This window comes from Loxodonta africana, chromosome 18, assembly GCF_030014295.1.
Source record: "Loxodonta africana isolate mLoxAfr1 chromosome 18, mLoxAfr1.hap2, whole genome shotgun sequence".
Lineage (NCBI taxonomy): Eukaryota > Metazoa > Chordata > Mammalia > Proboscidea > Elephantidae > Loxodonta > Loxodonta africana.
In genome coordinates this window covers 22,822,349-22,834,484 of record NC_087359.1, presented here as the reverse complement: position 1 = coordinate 22,834,484, position 12,136 = coordinate 22,822,349, and the positions used below count along the sequence as shown (strand labels likewise).

Below are 12,136 nucleotides of genomic sequence, written 5' to 3'. Positions count from 1 at the left end.
AGAGAAGAAAATATATAAATGGCGAATTTCCTTTTTCCATTGAGGTTTAATGTGTTTTAGGGATTAATTGGACCTCTCTGGCCTGTTTCGGAGAAGAAATACGGGAGGAAACACGTTCCATAAGAAGTTTATTGAACTGCAGTGAGCTGTTATTCATTCTCTGCCCTTTAGCTACATAGGTGTCTCTCTCTCTTCAGTACCTATCAGCTCAGGGCTACTGCCTGGGTTGGGCTGTATCCATCTATTCTACAGAGTTAATTCAGAGTGCTTATAAATAATGCATGACTTAATAAATGTTGTCGTAGACCTCCCCCGTGTGAGGCATTATTCATTCCCACATACACAGCTTTAAAAGGCAACACAGACCTGGTAACAGGGCTTCCAGCAGGCTGCACTGTATAATCTCAACAAATGGAATGCAGAAACGCAGCTGGCTATGAGAGCAGCCACCACCGCGTGCGCGACCATACCACACCCTTTTAATTCAAGTATCTTCGCTCAGCTAGGAAAAGCAGCACACTTGCTAGCCCGGGATTAAGCACAGAGCTGCAAAACCTAAGCGTGTTTCACCAGCACCTCCTAGGGGCCGTGTGAGGATATGAGGTACCCAACCGGCGCTGACCCTTTCCCTGGAATTGACAGTTTTCACCTTTGCTGCGCACAGAACCACCTTCCGGGCGGCGGCGTCCAGAACACAAGCCGGTTGGTTGCGGTAGTTTGGTGACTCAAGGGGGCCTTTAGAGGTTTAAACGGCACGAAAGAAGGATATGATCGCTTGAGGAAATAAAACATTAAAAAAGAAGAAGAAGAAGAAGAACAGATTTCAAACGCACTGGAAGGAAAAGACTCCTAATAATTTCATGTCCTTTAGAAGCAAAGCTTTTTTAAGGTACGAGAGTGCTCCAAGATCTATGCACTTATTCTTCAGTTCGCACACACACACGCCCACGGATTAGGTTGTAGAGTTTCAGGGTCCAGACCCAGTTAATACCGACGTTTACACAGGCTTTTGACAGAGTCTTATACGCTCTTGCCTGGTCTCTGAAGTGAGGGCTGGGAGGCGCTGGTGCGAGGGCAGAGCTGAGTGTCTGTGGGAGTTGCTTGCTGTTCCAGAGAATTCATTGCTCTCTAATTGTTCTGATTTTAGATCAGCAGAGCGTGCCGGGCGGTGGTGGAGAAGGAGATTGAGGGCGGACCAGGCGAGAGGGAACGAGCACTTCACCCTTCAGAGGAGTCTGGACGCTTTGTAAGTAATTCACAAACAATCGGGAGAAGCAATAACCAAGCAGCTGTGCAACTGCCACTCCTGGGGTCGTGCGCGTCTCAATCCTCCTGAGTTCTGCGCGCCCGCCCCCGTCCCCGTCCCCGTGACTGTCCCTGTCCCTTGCCCACTTAAGTTTCGGCTCCTCGGCGCACCGCTGCTTCCTCCGGGGGCTTCGGGAGCGCGGGGCTTTGGGTGGGTGGGAGGCAGAGCAGGCGGAGACGCGTCCGGACTGACATGCAAGCCTCCCCTGCAGCCAAAGTCTCTGCCCGGCAATGGCACCTCGCAGGCCCCTCGAGGAGGACGCAGAAGTCAGCAGCCTCCTCCGGGGACGGAAAAAGGGAAGCGTGGGGCTCCAAGAAGAGGAGGAAGTCTTGCCCAAGGCCAGGCTGCAATTACACAGCCGCAAAAGCCCGGCCGCCGAGCTTCCCACCTGCTGCCGTCCCAGCTGGGGCGCCACTTCCTCCTCCCCAGCCCGGGCCGGCCCCCATCCCGGCTCGGGCTCGGCGGCTGGAGGGGGAGGAAGCAGCGGCAGGTTCTCCGCGCCGGCAGCGCCGCGGCCGCGGGAGCTGCAGCCTCCCCTCCCCGCCGCGCTGCCCGGGGCCGTCGCACGGCCCGGCGCGCTGCTATTGGCCGGCCGCGGCCGGGGGCGGAGCCAGGCGGGCCGGTATCTCCTGGACCGCCTCAAAAGAGCCCAGGAGATTGCAGAGCGCCCTGGAGCCCCGACCAGCTCACAGCCCGCCCCGGCGCCGGTCAGCTGGGTCTTGGAAATTGGGTTTGCTTTGGCTCCCTCGCTTTTACAAACTACTGGATCTTACATGCCTCTGTCCCCCCCACTTCCACTCCATGCCCCCAGGCTCCTGCGCCAGCAACAGGTAAGGGCTGCTGTATTTTCTTCCCTCCTTCCCTCTCGCTGCTTGGGTGTCCTGGGAGCTGGACTGATTACCCTCCCCGGCCCCGCTGCTCCAGAGGTGCCCAGCTGTCACGCTGCTGTAGCGCTCACCCACGTTCCGGAGTTCCAGATCATGTCTCTATAGTTTGTGTGAGCCCAGGAACATCCTTAGAGCTAAAAATACTGAGACATGCTTGGAACAGTTGAGCAATAGAAACAGATTTCTCTGCAGCATCTGTTTGTGCTCATAACTTCCAGTGCACCAGCTGTAGCGAGACACCGAGTTTGGAGGCAGAGACCGGCAGTCTCTGGCGATTCTCTCTCTAAGGAAGAGGCGAGGGACCAGGTCTAAAGCGTTGGTCCCAAACTTGGCAAGCCTTAGGACTCAGCATTATTTTGATTCTTGGCGTCTATTTTTTTTTTTTTTTTTTTGGTCATTGCCTCAAGTGTAGCTTCGAGTTCCAAACAGAGTGAGCGTCTCAAAGTTGCTTTGCTGGCTAAGAGAGCGGAGCCTGAATTGAATTCGAGCCTGAAGACCGCAAAACTTTCCCATCGTATGTCACTCTCTTCTAAGCCGTTTGCTATTCCTATTAATAATCCTATGATTACTTCAGTGGAAGACAGTGTGGTTTTAGGGAAGCACAGTGGTCAAAACGACTTGATTCTACAGTAATATTGCATCATAACATGGACTAATTCTGACAGTTAAAAAAAAAACAGAGAGATAGGAAGTGACCCGTTTAATGGCTGTCTTGGTGAGCACATCAGTAGGACAGTAACTAGGATGTTGTCGTTGTTAGGTGCCCTCGAGTCTGTTCCGACTCATAGCGACCCCATGTACAACAGAACCAAACAGTGCCTGGGGATTTTCATTAAATTAGAATTTATCTGTGAGGAAATAGGACAGTATTTAAAAACCTGTTTTGGATATGCAAAGAATGCAGACAGCTTTTTACACCTTAACAGTCAACAGGGAGTTCGATTTCTTTTTTTGCTAACCACTGTTGTATGTCTTTCGTACACTGCCTTTACATTTGTTAGTTTTTCCTTCCTCACTTCCATCCCCGTTCCAAGTGTTTTACTTACAATTATTATATAATTATATTTATTATTATATAATTATATTTATTATCATATAATTATATTTATTACCCTAAATTATATTTATTATATAATTATATTTATTATTATATAATTGTATAATTATATTTATTATAATATTTTATACTTATTATATTTTGCATTATCTGGAAGTACCTTGATGGTCTGTAAGAGTAGAAGATGATACTTCAAGGATGGTGGGAAGGGTGAGAATGGGGGTCAAGGTCATCTCACTTTGCTTTCCACCCCTCTCTCTCATATTTTGGTGGCACTTTACTTTTTTATGTTATTGGTTCCCATAAAGACTGTTTGTTCTATACTCTTATGAATTTGGCATCTGGGGGAAAAAAATAAAAAGAGCTCACAGTATCTCTACATCCCTCAGACCTTTCGGTTGGTAGAATCTCTGATCAGTTCTAGAATCCTTGTATGATTTTTGAGTAGTATGAAAGATTGGCCAAAGGTCACTACATTTTTACCTGAACAGATTGACTAATGTTCCAAGGTTGGGTTTGTGTGTGTGTGTGTGTGTATTTTGGTTTACCAAATATGCGTAGTTTTCAGCAGATGCAAATGCTGAGCGATCCTGCCTGCACTGTGGGGTATAAATGTTATAGATGGTGCTCACACAGATAGATGGCTATTCCTCCCTCCCCTTCTCCCTTCCTGACCTTCCCTTCCCCTCCCTTCTGTTTACTGATCTTCTAAGAGGTTGCTTTGCTGGGAGGTGTGCTCACATAGCAACATGTGCCCAGAGCACACTCACGCTGCTCTATATGGCGTCAGCTGGAGAATAGCTGCTCTGAGCACTCATTAGCAGACCTCTCTCTCAGTGTAGCACACTGGCTTTTGCCATCTTTATTTCTATCTTTAGGCAGAAACTTTCTGATTTACTGCACACCACACCACATTATGGGACACATTTATTTTTCATAATTATATTTTTCTAGTTTTTTTTTTCTTATAAACCGTATTGGAAATCTTTCCTGCATAGTAAAAACACTTTCGATTCACCCATGTATACCCTGTGACCTCTGTGACCTTGTATCTATCCATAGCTCTCTCTCATTTAACATCTACCTAAGATTGAAGTACTGAACTATTTTTTTCCATTGCTTATGCTTAATTTTGGCTCAGCCTATAAATAGTCTTAACATGAAGAGCAGCACATGTAGACTCTCAATTTCCCAGGAATACTTTCTACATCATTGGTTATGGCCTGGGTAAAATGATTATTTGTTTCCATTAAATTTATATCTGGCCCCTTAAATATTTTGGCAGAAAGGGGATTTTTCAGACTGTCCATCAGATCAAATATCGACTCTCCTGAGTTGCATGAATCTAAGCAGTCAGCTTGGAGCCCTGATGGTGCAGTGCTTCAGAGCTCCTCAGCTGCCAGCCAAAAGGTTGGTAGTTCAAATCCACTAACTGCTCCTTGGGAACCCTATGGGACAGTTGTACTCTGGCCTGTAGAGTCACTATGAGTCAGAATTGACTCAACAGCAGTGGGTAAGCCTTCAGATTACTTAGTGTTCTCGTCTATCTTTAATTGAATATTTCTCAAGAAATAATTTTAATTAAATGGCTAAAATAAAGTTCTGTGAAAGCCTTATTCCTAACGAAAGGTTTCCCCAGATGCCCACGTATTGGCAATTACGAATGCGTGGGCTGGAAAATTTTCAACTTGCCTGAAGGCAACTGGACAGGTTAGTGGGAAAGGCAGTCTTCCTAGTAAAATATTAAGACAATTATCATGTCAAACCTTGGCAAGTTCTAGATTTTTGCTACATAACCAACTCCACAAAAATTGGGTGCACATATATACACACATAAATCTGTTTTGGGGCATATCTTTTCTAAGTGACAAAAGTTATGATTTTGCCAGGAAACCCCCCCCCCCCTTTTTTTTTTTCTGGTCAGAAATGGTAAAATTTCTAAACGATACTCTGGGTGTGGAATGAATTCTGCCATTAGCCGTGGAAACAAGACAATAATAGTCGCTCAATCCAGGCTGTTTTCAAGGTTCTAAATGTGGAAAGCTATTCATAGGAAGATGGTATTGTGTGATTTGTGGAATCCAAACAAATGTCTTGGGGTCAAGATTTTGGGAACGTCATAATTTGCCCTTTTAATTCCATATGGGTCTTAGGTTTTAATCTTTAAACGTTAGTCAGTCTGTTCGGGTAAAATGGAGTGACCTTTAGTCAATCTTTTATGCTACTCAAAAGTCATACTTTAATCCGGAAAGTGTGCAGAAATAAATCAGAAGACATTTGAGGCTGTCTATGCATGGTCCCTAATGGTAAATAGAGGGAAGGCTTCTTTTAAATCATGGGGGAAAGGGAATTTCTTGGTGTCTGCTTATAAGGTTCTGAAATCAACCAGAACTCAAGAGCCTAAGCACTATTTAAATGAGACGTATTTTTTTGTTTCAAAGTCCACCTGCATTTGGCAGTATGTTGTTATGTACATCTGTCTTTTTGTAGAAAATCTTGGTAACATCATGTGAGGCAAATAAGCCAAAATCTCTGTTAAGAGAAATTCTTTCCATGTACAGAATCTAGAACCTGAGGAATAAGAGTCTTGCTCCTTTTGTCCAAGGGCAAACTTCATAGGGAAGCAGACAAAACACAGAAGCAGGTGGAAGGCCAGGAAGGCACAGTAACTTCTTTTTATAAAGTGATTCAAAGGCACTTTCAAATCGGGCATCATTTAGGTGTCAGAAGCTGCCAAAATGTAACACACATTGCAATTTTCACAGATGACTAATCTCAGGAAAAATGTGTTGAGGCACATTCTTGCATAATAACTCGGATAAAGAAAGAGAGAAGTCAAAAGACTGTGTAAGACATTTTCAGGGGGCAACGAACCTTGTGTCTCTATCAGTGGATATCCAAAAACAAGATACAGGGTTTTCTTTATTAGTCAGCAGCTGGCTTGCAGAAATTGGGTTTGTTAACTGCTTAATCTTACCGTGACTTTGGGGGAGAAAGAGGAGTGAAGTTCTCATTAGCCGAGAGTCAGTGCATTTCTGACCCTTTTCATCCGTTGTTCATTGTCCCCCTGAAAGACAGGGGATAGCTTTGGTGGTTTGAAACGTTGAGAATCACTTTTATTGTTTAGCTCTAAGCTATACTAATTTTGCTCATTTAAATTTGGTCAAGAAAATGCCTTAGAGTTAGGCTTTTGTTAGCTAGTCAGTTGAAAAACAATTCCTTTGTAGTGAAGATGGAAATTTAAAGTAGATAGTTTTTACCTAGGGGAGAATGAGGGAAGAGGAGAAAACTGAAGGCTACTATTTGTTCGTATTAAATAAAGGTGAGTGCCTTCTCCATAGGAACAGACAGCAAACAATAGCGCTTGTGAAAGTAAGCTGACAGGGCATTCAGGACCTACCCTTAGAAAGCTTTCTTCGTTTGGGAGGACACAGAACTGGACCCACATGAATGAGTTCCTGCCTGAGCTCAAACTGCTAAAGACCTGGTCCTTTAGCACCAAGGTGCTTACTTCCCAGCCTGTCATTATTACACATGGCAGTCTCATCCCCACAGAATTTCAAGACTCTTATCACTAGGCAACAGAATCACTCTCTATCCCCCAGAGCAAACCACGTCTTCAAGTCAGAATCACTGCTCTAACAGAGATGTTATCACGGATTTCTGCATACTGGCTGCCGAGAGTAGGCCAAGTGATCAAGCAAGCCCCAACAATATCCAGAAATTGGGATCCAGTTCCGATGATTAGAAGGGCTGTCTGCTCACTTTGATCATTTAAACAAAATAATCTGCACCTTCTGACGACAAGGGCTCTAATATTCTTCCAGACTGCGCATGCAACTTAATTAACATTCATACGCTGCATTTGTGTGAAATGTTCTCTACATATGCCCTCCTTCTTAAAGCTTCATTACAAGGTTTGGAATTAGGAAGCCCCTCTCCTGCTTAATTACTTGAGAAAGCCAAAGAAGGGAATAGGAAGGAGAGGGTAGACCTGAAAAATAGAATATTCCAAATCTCTGGCAAAACTAAGGAAGGAGAGCCCTGAAATTTTGATTGAAAGACTGCCACAAACAACAACTGTCCTATGTTTAATGACCTTATACCTTTAAATAAAATTAAAAATAAGTTAGGGTACAAAGAAACAAAAAAAACTTTATAATTCAATGTAGAATATATTTATACCTGATACCTTGTCTTGTTAGGAAACATTGCTTAAACAGTAGAACTCTTCAATTATGACTTATTTTAAGATGAACAATCTCTCTCTCTCTTTTTTTTTTTTGCAGGACATGTTCTCTGGATGTCAGCTAAGTTACTAAGGTAACTCTGCATGTCAGTAGACAGTCCTTGGTAGACTGCCAAGGCTCCTGGAGACTCCCATCACTCCTCATTTTTTTTTTTTTTTTGTGGTTGTCCTCACTGAACATTCAAAACTGTTTCTCCAAAGGGTTTTGCAAAAACTCAGACTGTTTTCCAAAGCAGAAGCACTGGAGTCCAAGGCAGAAGCAATGGGCAGTGTGCGAACCAACCGCTATAGCATTGTCTCTTCGGAAGAAGACGGCATGAAGTTGGCCACCATGGCAGTGGCAAATGGCTTTGGGAACGGGAAGAGTAAAGTCCACACTCGACAGCAGTGCAGGAGCCGCTTTGTGAAGAAAGATGGCCACTGTAATGTTCAGTTCATCAACGTGGGGGAGAAAGGACAACGGTACTTGGCAGACATCTTTACCACGTGTGTGGACATCCGCTGGCGGTGGATGCTGGTTATCTTCTGCCTGGCTTTCATTCTCTCGTGGCTGTTTTTTGGCTGTGTGTTTTGGCTGATAGCTCTGCTCCATGGGGACCTGGATGCATCGAAGGAGAGCAAAGCTTGTGTGTCTGAGGTCAATAGCTTCACCGCTGCCTTCCTCTTCTCCATTGAGACCCAGACAACAATAGGCTATGGCTTCAGGTGTGTTACTGACGAATGCCCGATTGCTGTTTTCATGGTGGTGTTCCAATCGATTGTGGGCTGCATCATCGATGCCTTCATCATTGGTGCTGTCATGGCGAAGATGGCAAAGCCAAAGAAGAGAAATGAGACTCTCGTCTTCAGTCACAATGCTGTGATTGCCATGAGAGATGGCAAGCTATGTTTGATGTGGCGAGTGGGCAATCTTCGGAAGAGCCATTTGGTGGAAGCTCACGTTCGAGCACAGCTCCTCAAATCCAGAATTACTTCTGAAGGGGAGTATATCCCACTGGATCAAATAGACATCAATGTTGGGTTCGACAGTGGAATTGACCGTATATTTCTGGTGTCCCCAATCACAATAGTCCACGAAATAGATGAGGACAGTCCTTTATATGATTTAAGTAAACAGGATATTGACAATGCAGACTTTGAAATCGTGGTAATACTGGAAGGCATGGTGGAAGCCACCGCCATGACAACACAATGTCGTAGCTCTTACCTGGCAAACGAAATCCTTTGGGGCCACCGCTATGAGCCTGTACTCTTTGAAGAGAAGCACTACTACAAAGTGGACTATTCAAGGTTCCACAAAACATATGAAGTACCCAACACTCCCCTTTGTAGTGCCAGAGACTTAGCGGAAAAGAAATATATCCTCTCAAATGCAAATTCATTTTGCTATGAAAATGAAGTTGCCCTCACAAGCAAAGAGGAAGATGACAGTGAAAATGGACTTCCAGAAAGCACTAGTACAGACACTCCCCCTGACATAGACCTTCACAACCAGGCAAGTGTACCTCTAGAGCCCAGGCCCTTACGGCGAGAATCAGAGATATGACTGACTGATTCCTTCTCTGGAATATTTACTTTAAAACACAGTCTGTTGGTCAAAGGCTCAAAACAGTGATACAGACGACGGTACTGGTGACGAAGTGGGTCAAGGCAAGCGGCCACAGGGACTGAGGCTAGCACGATGGTTTCAAAGAAAGACTGTGAGCTCGGAGATTCACGGAAAGCACTAAACACGTCTGTGCATGACCTGATGGCACATACATGTTGTAGGCTAAGTTATGGGTTTTTGTGTATTGTTTTGTGTTTTTACAAAACTTGAACTTGCAGGCAAGCCTTGGTCAGGTATTCGACTGATCCAACATGCTTCTCTTTAGGGAACAAGAATGTTTTTAATGGCATAACAAAGGCAAGACTCTGCCTTAATTTTTGAAAAGCTGCTAACTACATGAGCACAAATTGTATTTTTGTTGCAGTGTAGTTTTTTCTTTTGTATAACTTAAAAGTCAGTGTTCAACTTTGTTGAAAGCTCATGATATGCTTCAAAGTGGCAAGTATTTGGCTATGAGCTGCCAAAACGAGAGCCTGATTTTTTGAGGCCAGTAATTTGTTTGCTAGAATTGATTTTTTTCCCCCTTCCCTCTCTCTCTCTCTCTCTCTCTGTCTCTCTCTCTCTCTCTCTCTCTCTCTGTCTTTGGTTACATAAGGGCATTATGTAACACTAGCCAAATGGTAGCCTCCAGGGTTTTGTTTTGTTTTGTTTTTTTTCCCCCCTCAATGATGTTAATGGGTTATCTCAAATTTTAAGTTAGACTACCTAAAATAAATACCAAAGATAATGCAGATTTTTGCACAGTGGAGCTTGTATTAAAAAGGAAGTAAAGCCCCTACGGGCTGCCCTGGAATCAAGAGACAATAACATTGAACCTCAGCAAGAACTTGAACTATTCTCTCATTTTGCACCCTATTCAGAAAGTAGAGCATCACACACACAGTCTAATAAGTGCAATTGCTTTTAATTTCTTTCACGTGACTGTCTTATTGGAAAAGGAAGAGGAAAAGGGAAGTAAAATTTGCACTTGTACACATACACAAATAAGTACACGTACACAATAGAAACACCTTTTCTTCCCTGCCACCTAATGCTGGCCAAGTTAAAAAGAAAGTAAGTGATGGTGATGTGCTAGTTAGGTTTTTCTGGGTATTCCCATTTTGCACATTCCAGAATTTATTCCACAAGATAAGACCCTGTTTGAGTTTAGTTGGAGTCCTCAAAACTGAGCCATCCAGAATTAAGGATAAATAGGTTTCAACCCTTGGGATTGAATTTGTTGTTTTGACAGTCAGGACATTTCCAGCTTGACTTTGCCTTAGAAAAGATGCCACACCTGGCCTTGAGGCTGTTTCTTCTGATCAGTCTGGAAAGATCTGGAGTGAGCCCTAGTGTCAGAGAGGGCTGCCAATGCCAAAGAGGAGAGGTGGGGAGGTAGGACAAGCCCCCTTGATGCAACCCATCAGTTTAAGTATTCAGGAGGGAGAGGAAAATTGCTTTTTTTACGGCAGAGCGTAAGAATGAAAGTATGTCAGTATTTTAGGGTCAAAGAAAGCCATACAAAGTTAACACAGTCACAAGTAAAGGAGGTAATGCCCTAAGGATTATTTCCTCCTTTATGTGTGCACACTCATGGTTGAATGCAAGCCCAGTGCTGACTGTTGTCTCCTGTGGAGCCCTAGAGCAGGTTACTAGGACGTAGTTTTCCAGAAGCTTCTGTCTGCCTGGCTGCCTGCCTTGCTAGAATTTTTTTTTTTTTTCCCCCACTCTAGCTCAATAATGGAACTTTTGGTTAAAAGTTTCTGGGATTACTGACTTTTCTTCTTAATCGGGAGTCTCAAAATCAACGGATTTATGGTATTATATCCCTGTATGCCATTAAAAAACAGCTTGTTCTAGAATCATGTATTTTGTAAATCAATGTTTGTGATGGTCTCTGGTCTTGCATAGCCATCTCTGAAAGAGGTGCTTGCAAAAATAGGACACTGTATGCTGTGTTCAGCATTCAGAGTTGATGGGTTTGAAAACTGTGATGTTATTTTAACCAAACCAAGATAGAGATGTCAAGTGAGTGGATACCATATTAAATCCAAGTTGAACGGCAGGCTTGGGAAGTTGTTTAAAGAGTTGAAGGATTTGGGGATCGAGTAGACAAGAGAAATTAGAGAAAAGGCAACAATTTGGCCGTTGACAGTGAGAAAATATTGAGGACTTCAGCTGCTGCTATTATGATGTTTTGCAAAGGAAAATAATCAAACCAAAGAGTATTCAGTAATATGTAAATTATTTGAAGATACAGTGGAGAATGGGGGTAACCATAAAAGGAGACTCCCCCAAACACACAGTGCTGCCACAAAAAAAAAAAAAAGAAGACTTGAGATATTGAAGGGGGGGTGGTTATGGGGGTGAGAATGAGGGCGGGAACTCTTTCAGCTTATTTCTGAAAAAGAGAAAAAAATATCTAAAATTTCTGGTGCACAGGTTTGTTTTTTTCCAAGAAAATTTTGCAGAAGCTATGTTTTTAAAGTGTACATTTTATAAAGTTTATCAGATATTTTCATATTTAAAGCCAAATGTAAATAGAAGTCTGTAAAGGAAAAAAAAATGCCATAGAGAGTATAATGTCAGTGCAACAATGTCTGAGAGCTAGTACCTATATGCTACTGGTTAGCATGGTTTTAGCAAATATTTACCAGCCTCTTAAGGTTCGTTTTGCTATGTTCTTCTGTTATTTATTTCAGCATGGACTGTTCATTTGATAGCTTTTTCTAGTTATTAGCATTTTAACAGTTACAAGCTTTAAATGGCAAGTTTTTTTTTTTTTTTGTCAAGAGCCAAGACACAGTAATGCACGCCACTTATTGCTGCATTTTACCTTCAAAACATTTGTCCTTATTGACTGGGTCTCTTTAACTAGTGTCCAAAGGTCCTCTGAATGTGGATATAAGGGACTCTCCGTGAATATCTGGGGTCTATGCCCAGATACGTGTTGCTTCTCTTTTGCAAGCAAATCCCAGTTGAATTTACTTAGAATTTCTTCCCTTTTAAAGCCTTTTGCCCAGATATGGATGGGCATTCTATTTGGGGT

General features: G+C 43.3%; 1 protein-coding gene across 3 annotated transcripts; it reads left to right on the top strand.

The window, feature by feature from the left end:
• The first annotated feature begins 1,138 nt into the window (after nucleotides 1-1,138).
• Nucleotides 1,139-11,886, top strand: KCNJ2 (potassium inwardly rectifying channel subfamily J member 2). Of its 3 annotated transcripts, none has more exons than XM_010596992.3 (2): nucleotides 1,139-1,246; nucleotides 7,540-11,886. In XM_010596992.3, the coding sequence occupies exon 2, from the start codon at nucleotides 7,762-7,764 to the stop codon at nucleotides 9,043-9,045; it is 1,284 nt and encodes a 427-aa protein (XP_010595294.1). In that variant the 5' UTR covers nucleotides 1,139-1,246; nucleotides 7,540-7,761; the 3' UTR covers nucleotides 9,046-11,886. The 3 variants fall into 3 exon arrangements, with proteins under 3 accessions (XP_010595294.1, XP_023412714.1, XP_023412715.1); XM_023556946.2 differs by lacking the exon at nucleotides 1,139-1,246 and adding an exon at nucleotides 1,919-2,136; XM_023556947.2 differs by lacking the exon at nucleotides 1,139-1,246 and adding an exon at nucleotides 1,919-2,707.
• The last annotated feature ends 250 nt before the right edge of the window (nucleotides 11,887-12,136 follow it).